The sequence below is a fragment of the Aethalodelphis obliquidens genome, unplaced genomic scaffold (assembly GCF_003676395.1).
Source record: "Aethalodelphis obliquidens isolate GAN/ISIS:26980383/991018 unplaced genomic scaffold, ASM367639v1 scaffold37, whole genome shotgun sequence".
Classification (NCBI taxonomy): domain Eukaryota; kingdom Metazoa; phylum Chordata; class Mammalia; order Artiodactyla; family Delphinidae; genus Aethalodelphis; species Aethalodelphis obliquidens.
Window position 1 is genome coordinate 693,355 of NW_020837981.1, and position 16,252 is coordinate 709,606.

General features: G+C 40.1%; 1 protein-coding gene across 4 annotated transcripts in view; it reads right to left on the reverse strand.

Moving 5' to 3' along the window:
* Nucleotides 1-11,967: 11,967 nt before the first annotated feature.
* Nucleotides 11,968-16,252, reverse strand: part of LDB3 (LIM domain binding 3) — a 57,496-nt gene continuing 53,211 nt past the window's right edge. For all 4 annotated transcript variants that reach the window (XM_027129675.1, XM_027129678.1, XM_027129677.1 and 1 more), the window contains one exon: nucleotides 11,968-14,157. In XM_027129675.1, coding sequence (XP_026985476.1) covers nucleotides 14,068-14,157 — 90 coding nt within the window. In that variant the 3' untranslated portion in view covers nucleotides 11,968-14,067. The remainder of the gene's footprint in view (nucleotides 14,158-16,252) is intronic.

The following is a 16,252-nucleotide window of genomic DNA, read 5'->3' on the forward strand; positions in this document are numbered from 1 at the left end:
TATTACGTAGATATAGATATAACACTGTATTTTATTATATAACATTATATACCTTTCAGGGCATTTGGGGGAAATGAAAGTGGCAAGATGAATATTTTTTAGAATTAAGTCAATTAGAATCTCATATAAGATGCGTAATTAATCAAAATGTTCATTTATTTGATCAATGTAAATGCTCAATAACAAAACTTATTCTGTTGTTATACTTGCAATAATGCATCATGCTAATCAAATTTTATATATATACCATATTTCATCAAAACTAAGATACCATTAATTATAAGCACTGTTATTTTATGTACAACTAGGAAAGAAAAGCACTGCCAATTAAACTATGTTACATCATTAATTGTAAGACATCTTAATTTCAGAGGAGATAGAATGTCAAAAAATGTGCATGTAAGAATTGATGAAATACAGTGTGTATTAATGCATCTAAAAGGCAAAACAACACCATGCAGTCCAATAGTTTGAAACGTTAGGTTTCTGGGTTTTTGACGTGTAACTTATTTGTTTATTATGCATGATCCTCGAATAGCCACACTATGAATGTTAACCACAAGAGCAGAGACAGTACAGTTCAACTGCATATAGACACGTAAAACAAAAGTGAATAACTTATGATTCAGTCACATAAAGTTTAGAAGAAATACTAGCATCAAGTCACAAGCTTGGATTACATTACAAATTAAAAATTAACTTTTTGACATCTGCTTATACTGAAAACGTGCAATGACAAGAGGAATGGACATGTTTTTATCTTTGGAAAAAGTCAAACTAAACAATCAGAAAAATCTCAGCGGTGCAGTAGAATGACTTTACATTTATCCTGGAAGCTGAACAATAGTGCTTGCTGCTTATGGGGCCATCAGGAAAAGCCAGCTGTGGATTTCTTTCTAGTACAATTAATTGCTTCCGTTGTATATAAAATCGAAAGAATTGGGTGCTTTAGTGCGGAAAAAGGATATCCTGCTACACTGCTCCTATTTCCTCACAAAAGCTATTATTGAGCCTTTTGCCATTAATTCACATGCATTGGATTATCCTGTGATGAAAGACCAAGTGGCTTTTCATTTTTATAGTCTCTTATCTCCTATTTATTTGGCACCTCTCTGGAGATACCCGCTCTTCTCCCAAGACTGGTTAATTGCTAGGATGTCAGAAGGTAGCTAATGACTGACTTCCTTTTCTGAGACTAATTGTGAGCCCATCTCTGTACGTTTTCTTGGAGTGGCCTTTCTCACTTTTGAGAGATATTCCGAGTTCTGTTATTACTTGAAATGACAGAGGCATTTTCAGTGCCAGCTTTCAATCCCTGCCCACCGTTTACTCTGAGACCAGCAAGTGACTCTTTTATAAATCCTCTGTATAGACCTGCACTGTCCAGTATGCAATAGCCACTTGCCATGTGTGGCTATGTAAATTCTGAATCAGTTAAAATGAAATTAAAATTTTAAATTCAGTTTCTCTGTCTCAGCCCACTAAGAGCTCAACAGCCACATGAGGTTAGTGGCTACCATATGGGAAGAGTGCAGTGATAGAACATGTCCATTTTCATAGAAGGTTCTTTTGGACAGTGTTGCTATAAACTGACTTGCTCTGTTCAGGCCTCCTGAACAGTATCTGAGCCCATCTTCTGAATTGATATTTCTGTGCTCACCATTCAAGACAAGTGGTAGAAAGGCTACTTTCAGGATCATCTCTACAGTTTGTTACTTGACAAGTTTCTCTGAACATGTAGAGCACCAGAAATAGGGGGGTTGCTGTTCAACAGGTATAAGGTTACAGTTATGTAAGATGCGTTCTTACCACAATAAAATAAATAGATATATATGTATATTTCTTAACGGTAGAAAACTGACCAAAATGTTAATAGTGTTTGTGGCATCTCCAGGTAGTGGGACCATGATTACTTTTTTCTTCTTCCTATTTATTTGTGTTTTGGGGGGGGGGTTATTCAATAAGCACATATTCCTTTCTTAATTAGTAAAAATCACATTTAAGATACTTAAACCCATTCATTTTTTTTGTCACCAGTTTCAAACTAAGGTGGTTTTATCCAGCCCCTGCCTTTAAAGAGAGGAAGTAGTCATTTTGAGCAACTGTTTCTTTAAAAATTAAACTCAGCCAACAGCTTTTAGTTGCGAGATCTGTATTCCCTTCTATCCTAGCATGAAAAGCATCAGAGAACCTGTCCTAGAATCCTGCCAAATAGAATCACAGAACATCCATCTGGAAGAGATGGTTCACGATCACTAGCAATTGTCTCACCCAGGCATTTCTTGGGCATTTTGCCAGGATCCATGCATTTCTAGACTATAGTTCAGAGTCTCAGAATCAAGGCCCAACAGGTTAAGGAGGCTCATGGAGCTGAGGAGAGCTCTATTTTTACCACCGAAAAGAGAACCATAAAAAAGAAATCCTTGTTTCCTAAAAGTTCAGGCATGATCATACAGGTTTAATTAGGAACAGCAAGCTGTTTACAGCAAATTATAAACTGTATAAAGCAGACCTCAGTGCACACTCCCAAAGGATGTCCCATGAACCCTTACTTCTCCAAGTCCAGATTCAGCAGATCTGGCTTGGTGAGGTAGGGTGCCGCAATGCCAGCCAAAGGAGTATCCCAAAAGTCCCCTTCCAGAACTTTCCATGACCAAAGGAGAGGGTCAAGAGATCTTGGAAAGCCTCTGTTTTTCTTTCCTTTTGTCCTTGAAACTTGAAGCCAATCCACAATTTCCTTGACTGCTACTGCACCTGCCAAGTAGAGAGACACTTCAGATACAAGCTAAGCAACATTAAATGGTGGGAAGAACACCAACTCTGGAGTCAAAATTCTGGCTGAACTTCCTAATTTTTGACCTTGGGCAGTTTGTCACCCTCTCTGAATCCCAGTTTCTTCATCTATAAAATGAGGATAAATAATACCAATCTAATGAGGCAGATGTGAGAATTAACTGAGAGTATTTGGAAAACAGTTGGCACAGAATCCACACTCAATTAATTTCACTTACCTTTCCTTTTCGTTCTAGGAAGTGATTGGTCCATTGGTGTTCTATTGAAGGGGAAGGAAAACAAACTGTAAAACTCTTAATGAGCCTTACTTCAAACACAGCCCAGTGCAGTTCAGTAATTAGTATATGAGTTTTGCTTCAGCTTGGGGTGGGCTCCAGTTCTTCGTTCCAGCCCTGGCTCAAGAATTTCCTTCTCTAGAAAGCCTTTGCTGCCCACTCCCAAGCTGATTAAGTGTCCCTCCCGAGCAGTCCCGTGGCACCCCAAGCTTGTTTCTGTCCTATCATTTACCTTGCATTCTACTTCTCAAACCAGGGTACCCAGCATTGGGCATGGAGTGTGGGATGTTATAAGGCATCTTCTCCACAGCATCAATTTTATCTAATAATAAATAAAACAAAGGGCATATATATATATATTTTTTTAAAGGCAAAATATTAGATTACATAAGAAATTTCAGGGAATTCTCTGGTGGTCCACTGGTTAGGACTCTGTGCTTCCACTGCAAGGGGCACGGGTTGGATCCCTGGTTGGGGAACAAAGATCCCGCAAGCTGTGCAGTGCGGCCAAAAAAAAAAATTCACAATTGTAGAGGGTTCCTAGAAGACATATGTTCATTGTCCTTTGCTTTTAGATCTGCTTTTCAGAGAAGTTGGAGAAACATTTATTGCCATATGATAGTGAAATCACACGGTAACTAGTCTGTTTCTTCCAGCAGACCGTGAGCTCTGTTAGGGCAGGGATTGTGCCTTATTTGCCTCTGAATCACAAAATTTAGCTACTTAGCATGAGGCCTGGCTCAGAGTAGAGGCTCCATGCAAGTTTATGGAGCTGAACCCAACTCTCTGTCTTCCTCCAGTACTTTGGGGAAACTATAGTATTTCCACCAAGGAGAGGAACTTTGAAATTGTTTAACTGACAGGACTTCACATCGAGTGCCTGTTAGATCACAATCTTAGCTGTACTTTTGGGAAAGGTATTAAACTATCTGACCTTTGTCTTCCCAACCTGGTAGGGTTGTGAAGACTCAATGAGAAAAGATTCACAAAGTGAATTGCGCTTGGCACATAGAAGGTGCATGGAAAAAAGCTTCTTTACTTTTCTCTAAAGTCACATTCTAGTCATTAATCTACAAGCTAAGAGATGATTCTGGTCATTTCAGTCATTCCAAGTAACCTAAAATGGACATGGTACCCACGGCTCAAGTCTCAGCCACTGCCTGGAGCTTCTTCTGCAGCACCCTGGTCCTTCCTCCTAAACCTCCAACCTAATATTACCATACCATCCAACGGCTTCCTTACTGTCTTGGTGACCTTCCCATTACACCTGGGCTTATAAGATAGAGATAATTCAACTAGAAGGTGGAGAAAGATAACCACCTGTTAGGAGTGTGAGCTGCAGAGTCAGGACCCATTTCAAGTCTTGCTTCACTGAGTAATCTGATTTGTTCTCCCAACTCTGAGGCATGTCTTGATCCTGGTTCTGGAGACAGAACCTGGTCCCGGACAAATGTTGCCAATCCCTAACTTAGAGCATGAGCCAGGGAATCGGGATCCCCAAATGGCTGTGTCCTTCGTTCTGTTGGCCTGGGTCTGGAGTATATTTACTGGGAAACTAATGAAGCTTAAGTTTCAGGGTCCCGCACTTTCAAAGGCCCCTCTTTATGCTGAGAGTTCCTTGAAATGTTCTAGGTTGAGAGGGGAAGTCAGGTTGCAATCGGAGCATTCCTTTGTAAGCTTTTCTGATAAGTTTGCCCAAGAGATTTCAGAAGAAAGACACAGAGAGCCATGATTCCAGGAATTTGTTGTGATTCTTTCTTGTCCTTCTAAATAAATACTCAGTTTTGTAGTTAATTTTGTGTTTGAAATTTTATATTCTTTTTCTTAAAGATGGCTTCACAAAACCTGTGCCTACCTTTCTCCAATATCTCCCTACCCTACAGCTCACCAGAAAGTCACAAGTATGAGAGGAGAGTCCGCAGGGGTCTCTGTAGTGATGACTCCATGCGAGGTAGACTCACCCTCACTACCTGCGTTCCATCCTCTCCTACAGGCACATGCTGGGCACCTTGTACCAATTTCCTTCCACAAATGCTAGGACCCTTTAGCATTCCCAAGTACTTCTTTAGAAGTAAAAGAGAAAACCTCTGTTAGCTGACTTCTCCCCTGAATCTAAAAACTATTTTGAAATAGTCTCTTTATACCTATTTTTATGCATCAGTAGACTTTGAACTAGAGAGAGGTAAGGGGATAACTGACTTGCAAATGGAAAGGTAGTCTGTAAGAACTTTTGCTTTTTTTTTACATTAAAAATTTTTTTGAATTGAAGTATAGTTGATTTGCAGTGTTACAGGTGTAGAGCAAAGTGATTCAGTTATATGTATTTATATTCTTTTTCAGATTCTTTTCCATTATAGATTATTACAAGATATTGAATATAGTTCCCTGTACTATACAGTAGGTCCTTGAAGAATTTTCTTAATAAGATGTTTTGTTTTTTTTTAATAGAATTAGTTCATGAAAAAAGGAACACAGATCCCAGCTAAGCGATAACAAGGATGGCATCCTTTTGTCATTTCGGTTCTAAATCTCTCCAATCTAATGCCTAACTGTAGATGGAACCCTCATGATCATTATTACTCAGATAACCTTTAAAATATATTTTAGAGAGGTTTAAGTAGGATCAAACAGTGAAGTTCATAGTTTAAAAAATACACTGTTTTAAAAAGAAGGCAAGTCTCAGAACAGTATATATGGTATGATTCCAATTAAGTAAACACAAAGTGTGTGTGCAGTTTGTGTGAGTGTATATACAAGAATAGGTCTGTGTTTCCCAGATTTCAGAAAACAACACTGTGCTGTATCCACACAGAACTAATGTTTCCCAGACTTTAGACAACTGCATAACACCGTTTTTTTTTTTCTTGGCCGTGCGTCGCGGCTTGCGGGATTTGAGGGATCTGCGGGATCTTAATTCCCCCACCAGGGATCAAACTTTGTCCCCCTGTAGTGGAAGTACAGAGTCCTAACCACTGGACTGCCAGGGAATTCCCTGCATACAACCTTTGCCCGTATTCATCCAGAACTGCTTAATGAACAGCTTTGACATTTTTTTTCAAAAGTCTTATAGGAAAAACAAAATGTATTCTTCTACCAAAAGTGAAGTCCTTCACTTACAGTCAAATATTTATTTCATCTCTTTGCAACTGGCAGGCATTAGAAGGCATCATCTGGCCTGCCTTACCACAGGCTCCAAGGACCTCTGTGCTCTCTCCCTCCTCTCCTGCTGCCCTCTCCTCACCTCTGCTCTCAAGCCTCGTGCCTTCACTGTGCCCAAACTGTACCCTGAAAGCCTCCACATTTCTCTTACCCTCCACTTCAAATTTTGGTGTGGTTGGTTCTTCTCAACATTCAGACCTCAGCCCAAATGTCACCTCCTCAGCAGGGTCTTCACTGACTGACCACCCGAGCAAAAGTAGCTTACTCCAGCCCCCAACACACCTCTCCGTAGCACTCACTAACTTACAGTGTATTCATTATATACTACTTGTTTATTGCTTGTCTCTTTCCTTTAGAGGGTAAGCTTTATGAAAGCAGGAACCTTGTCTGTATTGTCATCTTCTATCCCTACAACAAAGCCTAGCCATTTAGTGAGTGTTTGTGGAATGAAAAGTTATACTTCTGTAATGTTATTCAATGCTAAAAAGAAATGAGCTATCAAGCCATGGAAAAATAGGGAGGAGAATGAAATGTATATTGCTAAGTCAAAGAAGCCAATCTGAAAAGGCTACATACTGTAGGATTCCTACTATATGACATTTTGGAAAAGGAAAAACTATGGAGACAGTAAAAAGATCTGTGGTTGTCAGGGGTTAAGGTGGAGGGAGAGATGAGCAAGTGGAGCACAGTGAATTCTTAAGCAACTTTATATGATATTATAATGGTGGATACATGCCATAATACATTGGTTCAAATCTACAGAATGTGCAACTCCAAGAGTGAACCCTAATATAAACTACTGACTCTGAGTGATAAGATGTGTCCATGTAGGTTCACTGATTATAACAAATGCACCACTCTGGTGGGGGATGTTAATAATGCAGAAAGCCGTGCATGTCGGGGGCAGGGGGTATATGGGAAATCTGTTTACCTTCTGCTCAGTTTTGCTATGAACCTAAAACTGCTCTCAAAATAAAGTCTATTAAAAAAAAATGGTATATTGCCCAAGCTGTTGATGGTTTAACTAAGTGTGTAAGTGGAACGTTGAGAAAGATTATTTGACATTAGGATTGTCCTGGGAAAGTCAGAGCTCAGGAAAGCCTAAACCAAAACTTTACGCAACGTTTCCCAAATTGGAGTTCCATACTCTGTTCTCAAATAAGTTAAACAGGTTTCTTTATCGAGGGACTCAGTACCCATACAGCTCCCATGTGTGCTGTGAATCTCTAGGGTGAATAGCATATGCAGCTATTTCCTAACATTTGATCCAGAACCCATTCTTCATGCCATGTTATCATTCACGAGCTTAAGTCCAGCTGAATGCCAGTGCCACTGGGCAGAGCCACTTTAAACAGTCAAAATATTTCTCCTCAGAACTAACCCCAAATAATTTAGTCATTTACCTAAATTATTAGATACATAATTTGGCTGATTCCATTCCATGAGAGCAATGTTTTCTGTCTATTTTATTCACTATCACGTTCTTAGTGTCCAGAGCAGTGCCTGGCACACATTCAGTGTTCAATAAATATTTGTTGAAAGAATGAATGAATAAGCAAATGAATAAACATTTTTATTATTTAAGCTTCAGGTGTACAGCATGATGATTCAACATCTGTACACACTACAAAGTGATCAATATCACAAGTCTAGTTGCCATCCATCACCATACAGTTGACCCCCTTCACTCCTTTCACCCAGCCCCCCAATCCCCTTCCCCTCTGGTAACCACTTATCTGTTCTCTGTGTCTATGAGTTTATTTTCTTTGTTCATTTTTTTTTTTATATTCCACATATGAGTGAAATCATATGGTATTTGTCTTTCTCTGTCTAGCTTATTTCACTTAGCATATATCTTCAAGTTCCATCTATGCTGTTACAAATTGCAGGATTTCATTCTTTTTTATGGCTGAGAGTATTCCATTGTGTGTGTGTGTATATACAAACACGCACATATATATGTGCATATATATCACATCTTCTTTATCCATTCATCCATTGATGGACACTTGGGACACTTAGATTGTTTCTATATTTTGGCTATTATAAATAATGCTGCTCTGGCACTATTTACAATAGCCAAGGCACAGAAATAACCTAAATGTCCATTGACGAATGGATAAAGAATATACGGTATATATATATATATATACACACACACACACACACACACACAGTGGAATATTACTCAGCCATAGAAAAGAATGAAATAATGCCATTTTCAGCAATATGGATGGACCTACAGATTATCATACTAAGTGAAGTAAGTCAGAAAGAGAAAGACAAACACTGTATGATATCACTTATATGTGGAATCTAAAATGCAACACAAATGAACATATCTACGAAACAGACACAGACTCGCAGATATAACGAACAGACTTGTGGTTGCCAAGGGGCGGGGAGGGAAGGATTGGGATTTAGGGATTAACAGATGCAAACTATTGTGTATAGCATGGATAAAAAACAAGGTCCTACCGTATAGCATAGGGAACGATATTCAATATACTGTGATAAACCATAATGGAAAAGAATATGAAAAAGAACATATATCTATGTGTGTGTGTGTGTATGTGTGTGTGTGTGTGTGTGTGTGTGTGTGTGTGTGTGTGTGTATGTATATATATATATATATATAAAATAACTGAATCACTTTGCTATACACCAGAAACATAACATTGTAAATCAACTGCACTTCAATAAAATTTTTTTAAAAAGCTGCAGTAGGGGCTTCCCTGGTGGCACAGTGGTTAAGAATCTGCCTGCCAATGCAGGGGACACGGGTTCAATCCCTGGTCCAGGAAGATCCCACATACCGCGAAGCAACTAAGCCCGTGCGCCACAACTACTGAGCCTATGCTCTAGAGCCCACGAGCCACAACTACTGAGCCTACATGCCTAGAGCCCGTGCTCCACAACGAGAAGCCACCACAATGAGAAGCCCACGCACCGCAACAAAGAGGAGCTCCCCTCGCTGCAGCTAGAGAAAGCCCGCGAACAGTAACAAAGACGCAACGCAGTCAAAAATAAATTTAAAAAAAAAAAAAGCTGCATAATGAAAAAAAATAATGCTGCTGTGAACATAGGTGTGCATATATCTTTTTGGATTAGTTGTGTTCTTTGGATACATACCCAGAAGTAGAATAGCTGGTTCATATGGTGGTTCTATTTTTAATTTTTTGAGGAATCTCCATACTGTTTTCCACAGTGGCTGCACCAATTTACAGTCCTACCAATGGTGTACACGGGTTTCCTTTTTTCCACATTCTTGCCAGCATGTTATTTCCTGTCTTTCCCATGATGGCCATTCTCACAAGTGTGAGGTGATACCTCATTGTGGTTTTGAGTTGTATTTTCTTAATAATTAGTGATGAATGTCTTTTCATGTGTCTGTTGGCCAGCCGTATGTCTTCTTTGGAAAAATATCTATTCAGATCCTCTGCCCATTTTTAAAATGGGTTGTCTGGCTTCTTATTGTTGAGTTGTATGAGTTCTTTATGCATTTTGGATATTAACCCCTTATGAGACATACAATTTGCCAGGTATGGCCTTTATTATGTTGAGGTATCTTCCCTCTATACCCACTTTGCTGACAATTTTTCTTATAAATGGATGTTGAATTTTGTCAGATGCCTTTTCTGCATCTATTGAGAGGATCACATGATTTTTAGCCTTCCTTTTATCAATGGATTTATCATGTTGATTGATTTGTGGATGTTGTAACATCCTTGTATCCCTCAAATAAATCCCACTTGATTGTGGTGTATGATCCTTTTAATGTGTTGTTGGATTTGTTTTGCTAATGTTTTGTTGAGGATTTTTGCATCTATGTTCATCAAAGATATTGGCCTATAGTTTTCTTTTTCTGTGGTGTCCTTGTCTAGTTTTGGTACCAGGGTAATGCTGGCTTTGTAAAGTATTGAACAAGCAATTTTTATTTGGTCCACAGTTCCTCGGTGAAGAGGGCAGAAATTTTGGTACCAGGTAATTATGCCAAATTCTGATTCACATGGCTCATACTTCTGGGATATTTGTGGAATATTTATTCTTGCTGCTGGTTTTCCCAATGTACTTTTTCTGAATGGACAAGTTGAAGGCATTAAGAAAATGAAGCAGGAGTGAGGAGTTCTGAGCCCACTCTATTGGTGATAATAACAAGGAACATTTGCATTGCAATTTTCTTCCAAAAGTTATTACATTTGGTTCTCAAAACAAAATGCAGGTGTTATTACCTTCATTTTCAGGTAGATATGCAGGCTTAGAGAGACTCTTCTGCAGGTGGTATTAGATCAGCCTTGATCTAGGCTTGATAAGACACTGGTCTTATCATGTCAAAGTCTATGTTCATTTCATGGCACCTGGCTGCCTCCCTGCTGGTTGTGTATATGCCGGGAAGCCACTTCCCCTTTCTGGGCCTCGGTTCATACATCTGGAAAATGCCCAGGTGATCTCTTAGGTTCCAACTTTAAGTTCTGTGACAATGAGCCTTTTTTTCTCCATCATCTCTGTGAAAAATTGCTATAGCTTTACAAAGTACTAAAATAAAAAGATTTTATTTCTCTTTGAAAATCTGATTCGGGTACTAAAAAATCAAATAAATTATGAAAAATATCCCTTTCTTTTAAAGTAATGCCTAGAAATAGAATACCTTGAAAAAGAATGAATTGGTTGTGTTAAACACAGTACCCTCCGAGGGGTCTTCATTATTTTAAAAAAATGCCGTGAGAGGATTTTACTCTAGCTTATTTCAAGACAAAAGATATGGAAGAAAATATAGCAACTTTTCTAGAAATCAAGTCATTTAGAACAGAAAAAAAAAAACAAACTGAACTATCTAAATGAATCTAAAGTAGCTAAATAAATAAATCTTTCCAAAGGAAAAGGCCAAGCCTGGTCTTCAGGTTATTATTTACTTGGTAAATTCATTTTGTATGCAAAACATTTGTATTATCCGCATATCCTTGTCTGTTTAAACAAGACGATTAAACTGCTGTTGGGCCACATAGCCAAAAGAGCAAGTGAGTTATATGTTTCTTCTCCTTAGGGCATTTTGTTTTGTCTCAAACTTTTATTTGCAGCCATATAGAAATAACCTACTTTTGGTTGTCACATGAAGAAACTTTACACAGAAAAATCTGTATTTGCACATCCGTTTTAGGGTTTTATTTTGCTAAAAAGAATTCACACAGGCCAAAAAAAAAAAAAACATGCAAAATATTTTTGCGCACACTTCTAACACACTATATTCCACTTCTGAAATGTTAAAAATTTAAAAAAATATCCCAAAGCAAGAGTACTTCGGTTGAAAAGTTAACATTATAAAAGCTAGATTCCTAACACAAACACTGCAGACATAAGTCACTCAGTTGCAAAAAGTTAATGTTTATAAATGTTAAATAAATGTCAACAATGAGGAGACAAGAACTGTAGATCCAAAGTGTACTCCCCACCATGAACTATTAAAAATTGTGTTTGGTGTTGTAGGACAGCCACGATGTTAACTTGAAATAGACACAACCTTAACCCAACGCTACGCCAAACTTACAAACATCGAGGGAACCATATTCAGAACTACCTCCTTTTCCTGCTACCTTTAAAATGTTTGTTGCCGTTGTTGTTGATTTTGTGTTTTGGTAAATAAAAGAGTCCCTCAGAATCTACACTAGCTCTGAAATGCAGAAAAAACGATTCAATAAATGACGATGACGAAGTTCTCCTTTGAGATTTTACTTTTCTTTTCCATGATCATACACGTTTTAACGGGCACACTTGTGTGTGTGTGTGTGTAAGATCTTTTAAACGATATTTTTGGAAACAACTCTAGGGAAATTTTTTCCCTTTCCTTGAGACCAGTCCCTGATAATTTAAAAGCTGTGGGGTTTTTTTTGTTATTTTTGTTTTTTAAGAGAAAACCTGCCTAGAGCCTTTCTGTACAGTCAGCAACCTCCTTGTTCCTGTGTATTTGAACTTTCCAAAAATAAAAGAATGCTTGTTTGCAACTCTTGAAAAATCTCCAGGCACTCCCTGCAGATTTTACCCTGCCTGGTGCTTTATATTGACTTTTTCCCTGCACCAGAAGTAAAGAAGGGTCCTGTGGTAGGAGCACGCTTATGTCCCTCCTGGTGCTCCCTGGGGGATGTTGGTGACTTCACCCTTGGGAAAAACACCTCGGGCCTTTTGTTAGAGACACATCTAGCTGCTTCCTTCTCCCTCAGGTAGAAAGGCAGTCCCCTGGAAGCCTCAGTTCTCAGAAGAAAAAGTATTCTAATGCATTCTCATAAAACATTTCAAACATGCAAAGAGAAAATCCAAAACAGGAGTGAGGAGAGAGTAGCAGTGATTTGGAAGACAGCCTAAATATTGTGCTCAAGGGAGAAACATCCACTCAAACCACCTGCTTCAAGGCCATGTTCAATGAGCATAATAACAGCGCTTCCTAAAAGGGAAAGAGACTATACCACTTCCAACCTCAAAAACTAAGCTTCTCTCTTTATCACCAAACAGCTTTAAAATGCTTGCTTAACTCAAACTATCACTAATACTTTAAGGAAGTTTGAAGACCCAAGTCTATTTCAATAAATGCTTAAATAATTGCTAGATCAACTCAGCTCATACTTTTTCAAAATATTGGCCAAAATGGCAAACGTGTATATATCATATATCATCTTTCCCTTCCAGCAGTCAACACAATTGTATATAATCAGTGTACTGCGTTTAAAGGAAAATATGAGAAGGATGGAGCAGCTCTGAAGTGGGAGGTCCTGCCAGCTCGTGCGTTCTTACTGAGGTTGGCAGAAAGGAAGCTTCCTCTTCCCCACCCAGAGTTTGGGCATGTTCTCAGCCTCTTCTGCCATCCTGTTTCAGACACTGTCTCTCTCTTCTTTTCCACAGGTCACTAAGCCTGTTGGGGGGAGGGGTGCTGAGGAAGACTTCAGCAGTGAGCAGTCATAGTATTGGGAATGAAACACATGCACAAGACTAGACGTTCATGCTAATGAACCTCGTAAAGCCAAACAGAGGCCAAACACAGCCCAGAGTCGTTTTAAAATCTCCTCTCACAAACAGCAAAGCAAAACTGGAAAAACCCAATTCCACCTTCCCACCACAACTCAAAAAGAAGCTAAGCTTTCTGGGGACATTGGATGTTTCAGACTGAAAGAGGGTAGCTGAAGAGCCCTTCTTTCTTCAGCTGTCTGTGGTGGGAGCCCGACCCTTTCCTGAAGCCCTGTCGATTGCCCAGAGGCTCCCAGAAGACATCCCTCCGAGGTCTGGGCTCCCTTGAGAATGTTCAAGCCTGTGCAAGGTCTGAAGTCTGATGCGCAGAGGTAGCTCCGTGACGCGAGTAATGGAATAACACTTCCTTTTTTGGTGAGGAAAGCCCAATCAGTCTTAGCTAACAAGCGCTCAGCTATGGCTCTAAAAATACCCTGCAGCGAGGGCTGTTTGGCACTTCATTTTGTTTGCTGGAGGAGCTCTAAAGAACTCCGCAGAATGCTTCAGATTCTCCATGACTGCTCTGAGCTCTGTCCCTGCTCTGGTGACCTCAGGGAAGTGTATCGCGTGGGGAAAGTTACTTTTTCTTTTTCACTTTTGAGTTCTTGGAACTCTGTCCTCAGTGTTTGGAGTACAATTCCAGTCTTGGATTAATTACTAGCTTGGTTCAGGAATCTTCATTTGGCTTCTAGTCTGAACTATGCAAATACACAATCTGTGTGCAGAAGAAAGGACTAAAATTATACTTCAAAAGGGCTCAGTCACTTCCTGTCTTCTCCCTTTTCCCCCCCAAAAAGAAACATCAGCCTCCTTGAATCCTTCGTTGCCAGCAGACACCCTGGGCTCCCTACACGTTGATGGCGTGTGCATGCTTCTTGCACAAGGGTTTGTCCTTCTTGGAGTAGAATGGCTGCCCCTCCAGGTTCACGTGGCAGACCTGGGACAGAGAACAGATAGGCATGAGACAGCCCATGAGGCAGGGGGACACAAACAAAAGATTTCAGCCACCCCTTTAAGACAAAGTGCTGTCACAGGCAGATGGGAGAAAAGGCAACAGCCTGCTTCTCCCTACCACAAGTGCTTGACAGCTAAAGCAGTGTAGATGCGTTGAGCTATCTAAAAATCAAGACTTCCAAAGAGGAACATGGAATAAACTCAAGTTAAATTAAATTTAATTAATGGAATACGGAACATATACACAATAAGGTGATCAACTGATGCTATCCAAAATTTATAAGGAACCAATACAAATTCGTAAGTCAATATCCACAGAAGTGATTAACACCTAAAGAAATATAAAATGTCAGAAAAATGATCCTCACTAATAATTAAAGGAAAAAGTAATTAAAACCTCCATGAGATATCACTAGACACCTGTTAATCTAGCAAAATAAATAAAACAAAAAGCCTCAATAGCTTGTCACCTTTAACCTTATATGACTGGAGCCAGAAAATGAAAAAAAAAAGTAATCAGTCAAAAGTCAGCAATGCCAAAAGGGGATCAGGCCTACTTGTCACTGCTAGGGACACATGAATCAGCGCAGCCTTCTGCAGGGGATGTGGCAACACTGGAGAGAAGCCATGAAGATGTGCCTGCCCTGTACCCCAGTAACACCACTCTGGAGAATTTCATCTTGCAGCAACTATTGCACAGAACAGGAAAGCAACATATGCTCAACTACAAACTGAAAAACTACTAATATTTCTCTCAATGGGGAGATGATTAAGTTAATTTTTAAGGTGCATTTTTCCAATGACAGGCCACCACAAAAAAATAAATCAAACATGGCAAAGTGTGTGCAGGAAAACACTGACTGAAAAAAAAAGAGGCAAAATTATATATCCCCATGATGACAACATATGAGTGCAGTCTGAAGATGCTGACAAAACAAAAAGAAGGGAGATCAGTAATATTTGTTGAGACTACTGCGGGTCGAGTATGATGCCAGACACTCTGTATACATGGTCTCATTTTTTTTTTTTAATCTTATTTTATTTTTGACTGTGTTGGGTCTTTGTTGCTGCATGCGGGCTTTCTCTAGTTGCAGTGAGCAGGGGCTACTCTTCGTTGTGGTGCACGGGCTTCTCATTGTGGTGGCTTCTTTTTGTTGCAGAGCACAGGCTCTAGGTGCACGAGCTTCTGTAGTTGTAGCATGCGGGCTCAGAAGTTGTGGCAAGTGGGCTCTATAGCACAGGCTCAGTAGTTGTGGCACACAGGTCCAGTCACCCCGCAGCATGTGGGACCTTCCCGGACCAGGGATCGAACCTGTGTCCCTTGCATTGGCAGGCAGATTCTTAACCACTGCACCGCCAGGGAGGTCCCTACATGGTCTCATTTAATTCCCACAAAAACAATGGGATAGGTATGACTGTTCCCCATTTCACAATTGAAAGCTGAGGCTCAAAGAGCCCAAGTGTCTTGCTCAAGTCACAGACCTAGAAAGTTGTAGAACCTGGGCATCCATATTCAGGTCTGCGAGACTCCAGTTCTAAGCTCATTCTCCCCACACCTCATAGCAGAGAGGGGCTATGTTTACTTGAAATTGTTCTGGGTTTACGGACTTGTATCGAGGTAGTTCACTAAGCTTGCTGGACTACCAGTATGAGGTCTGGTCCTGGGTGGGCAATCTGCCAGTTGCCAGTCAGCTGGGAAGTCACATAGGCTGGGACAGGCCCTAGCCTCAGAGAGGGCACTGAAGATCCCTAGTGGGGAGCAGAATTGGGGACCACATCCAGGACGTTGACATGAGAGGAAGTGCAGGTGGAATTCCCAGGTAGAGGTAAGCATGAGGATACAGAAATCACCCTTCCGAGATGACCTTGGGCCACTGAGCATGTGTCTGCTCCAAGAAAGCTGGAAAGAAAAGTGGCATCATGGTGGTCCCAAGTGTGAGGCCCTGATGGCCCAGTTGAGGACGTTATACCTGAGATCACACAGGGCTGCCAATGGGCTCTGGAAGCCAATGACCTGAGAAAGTGTCTCAAAACATCCCAGGTAGATGCAGTGATATTGAGTGTAACCAGGCTCCTGT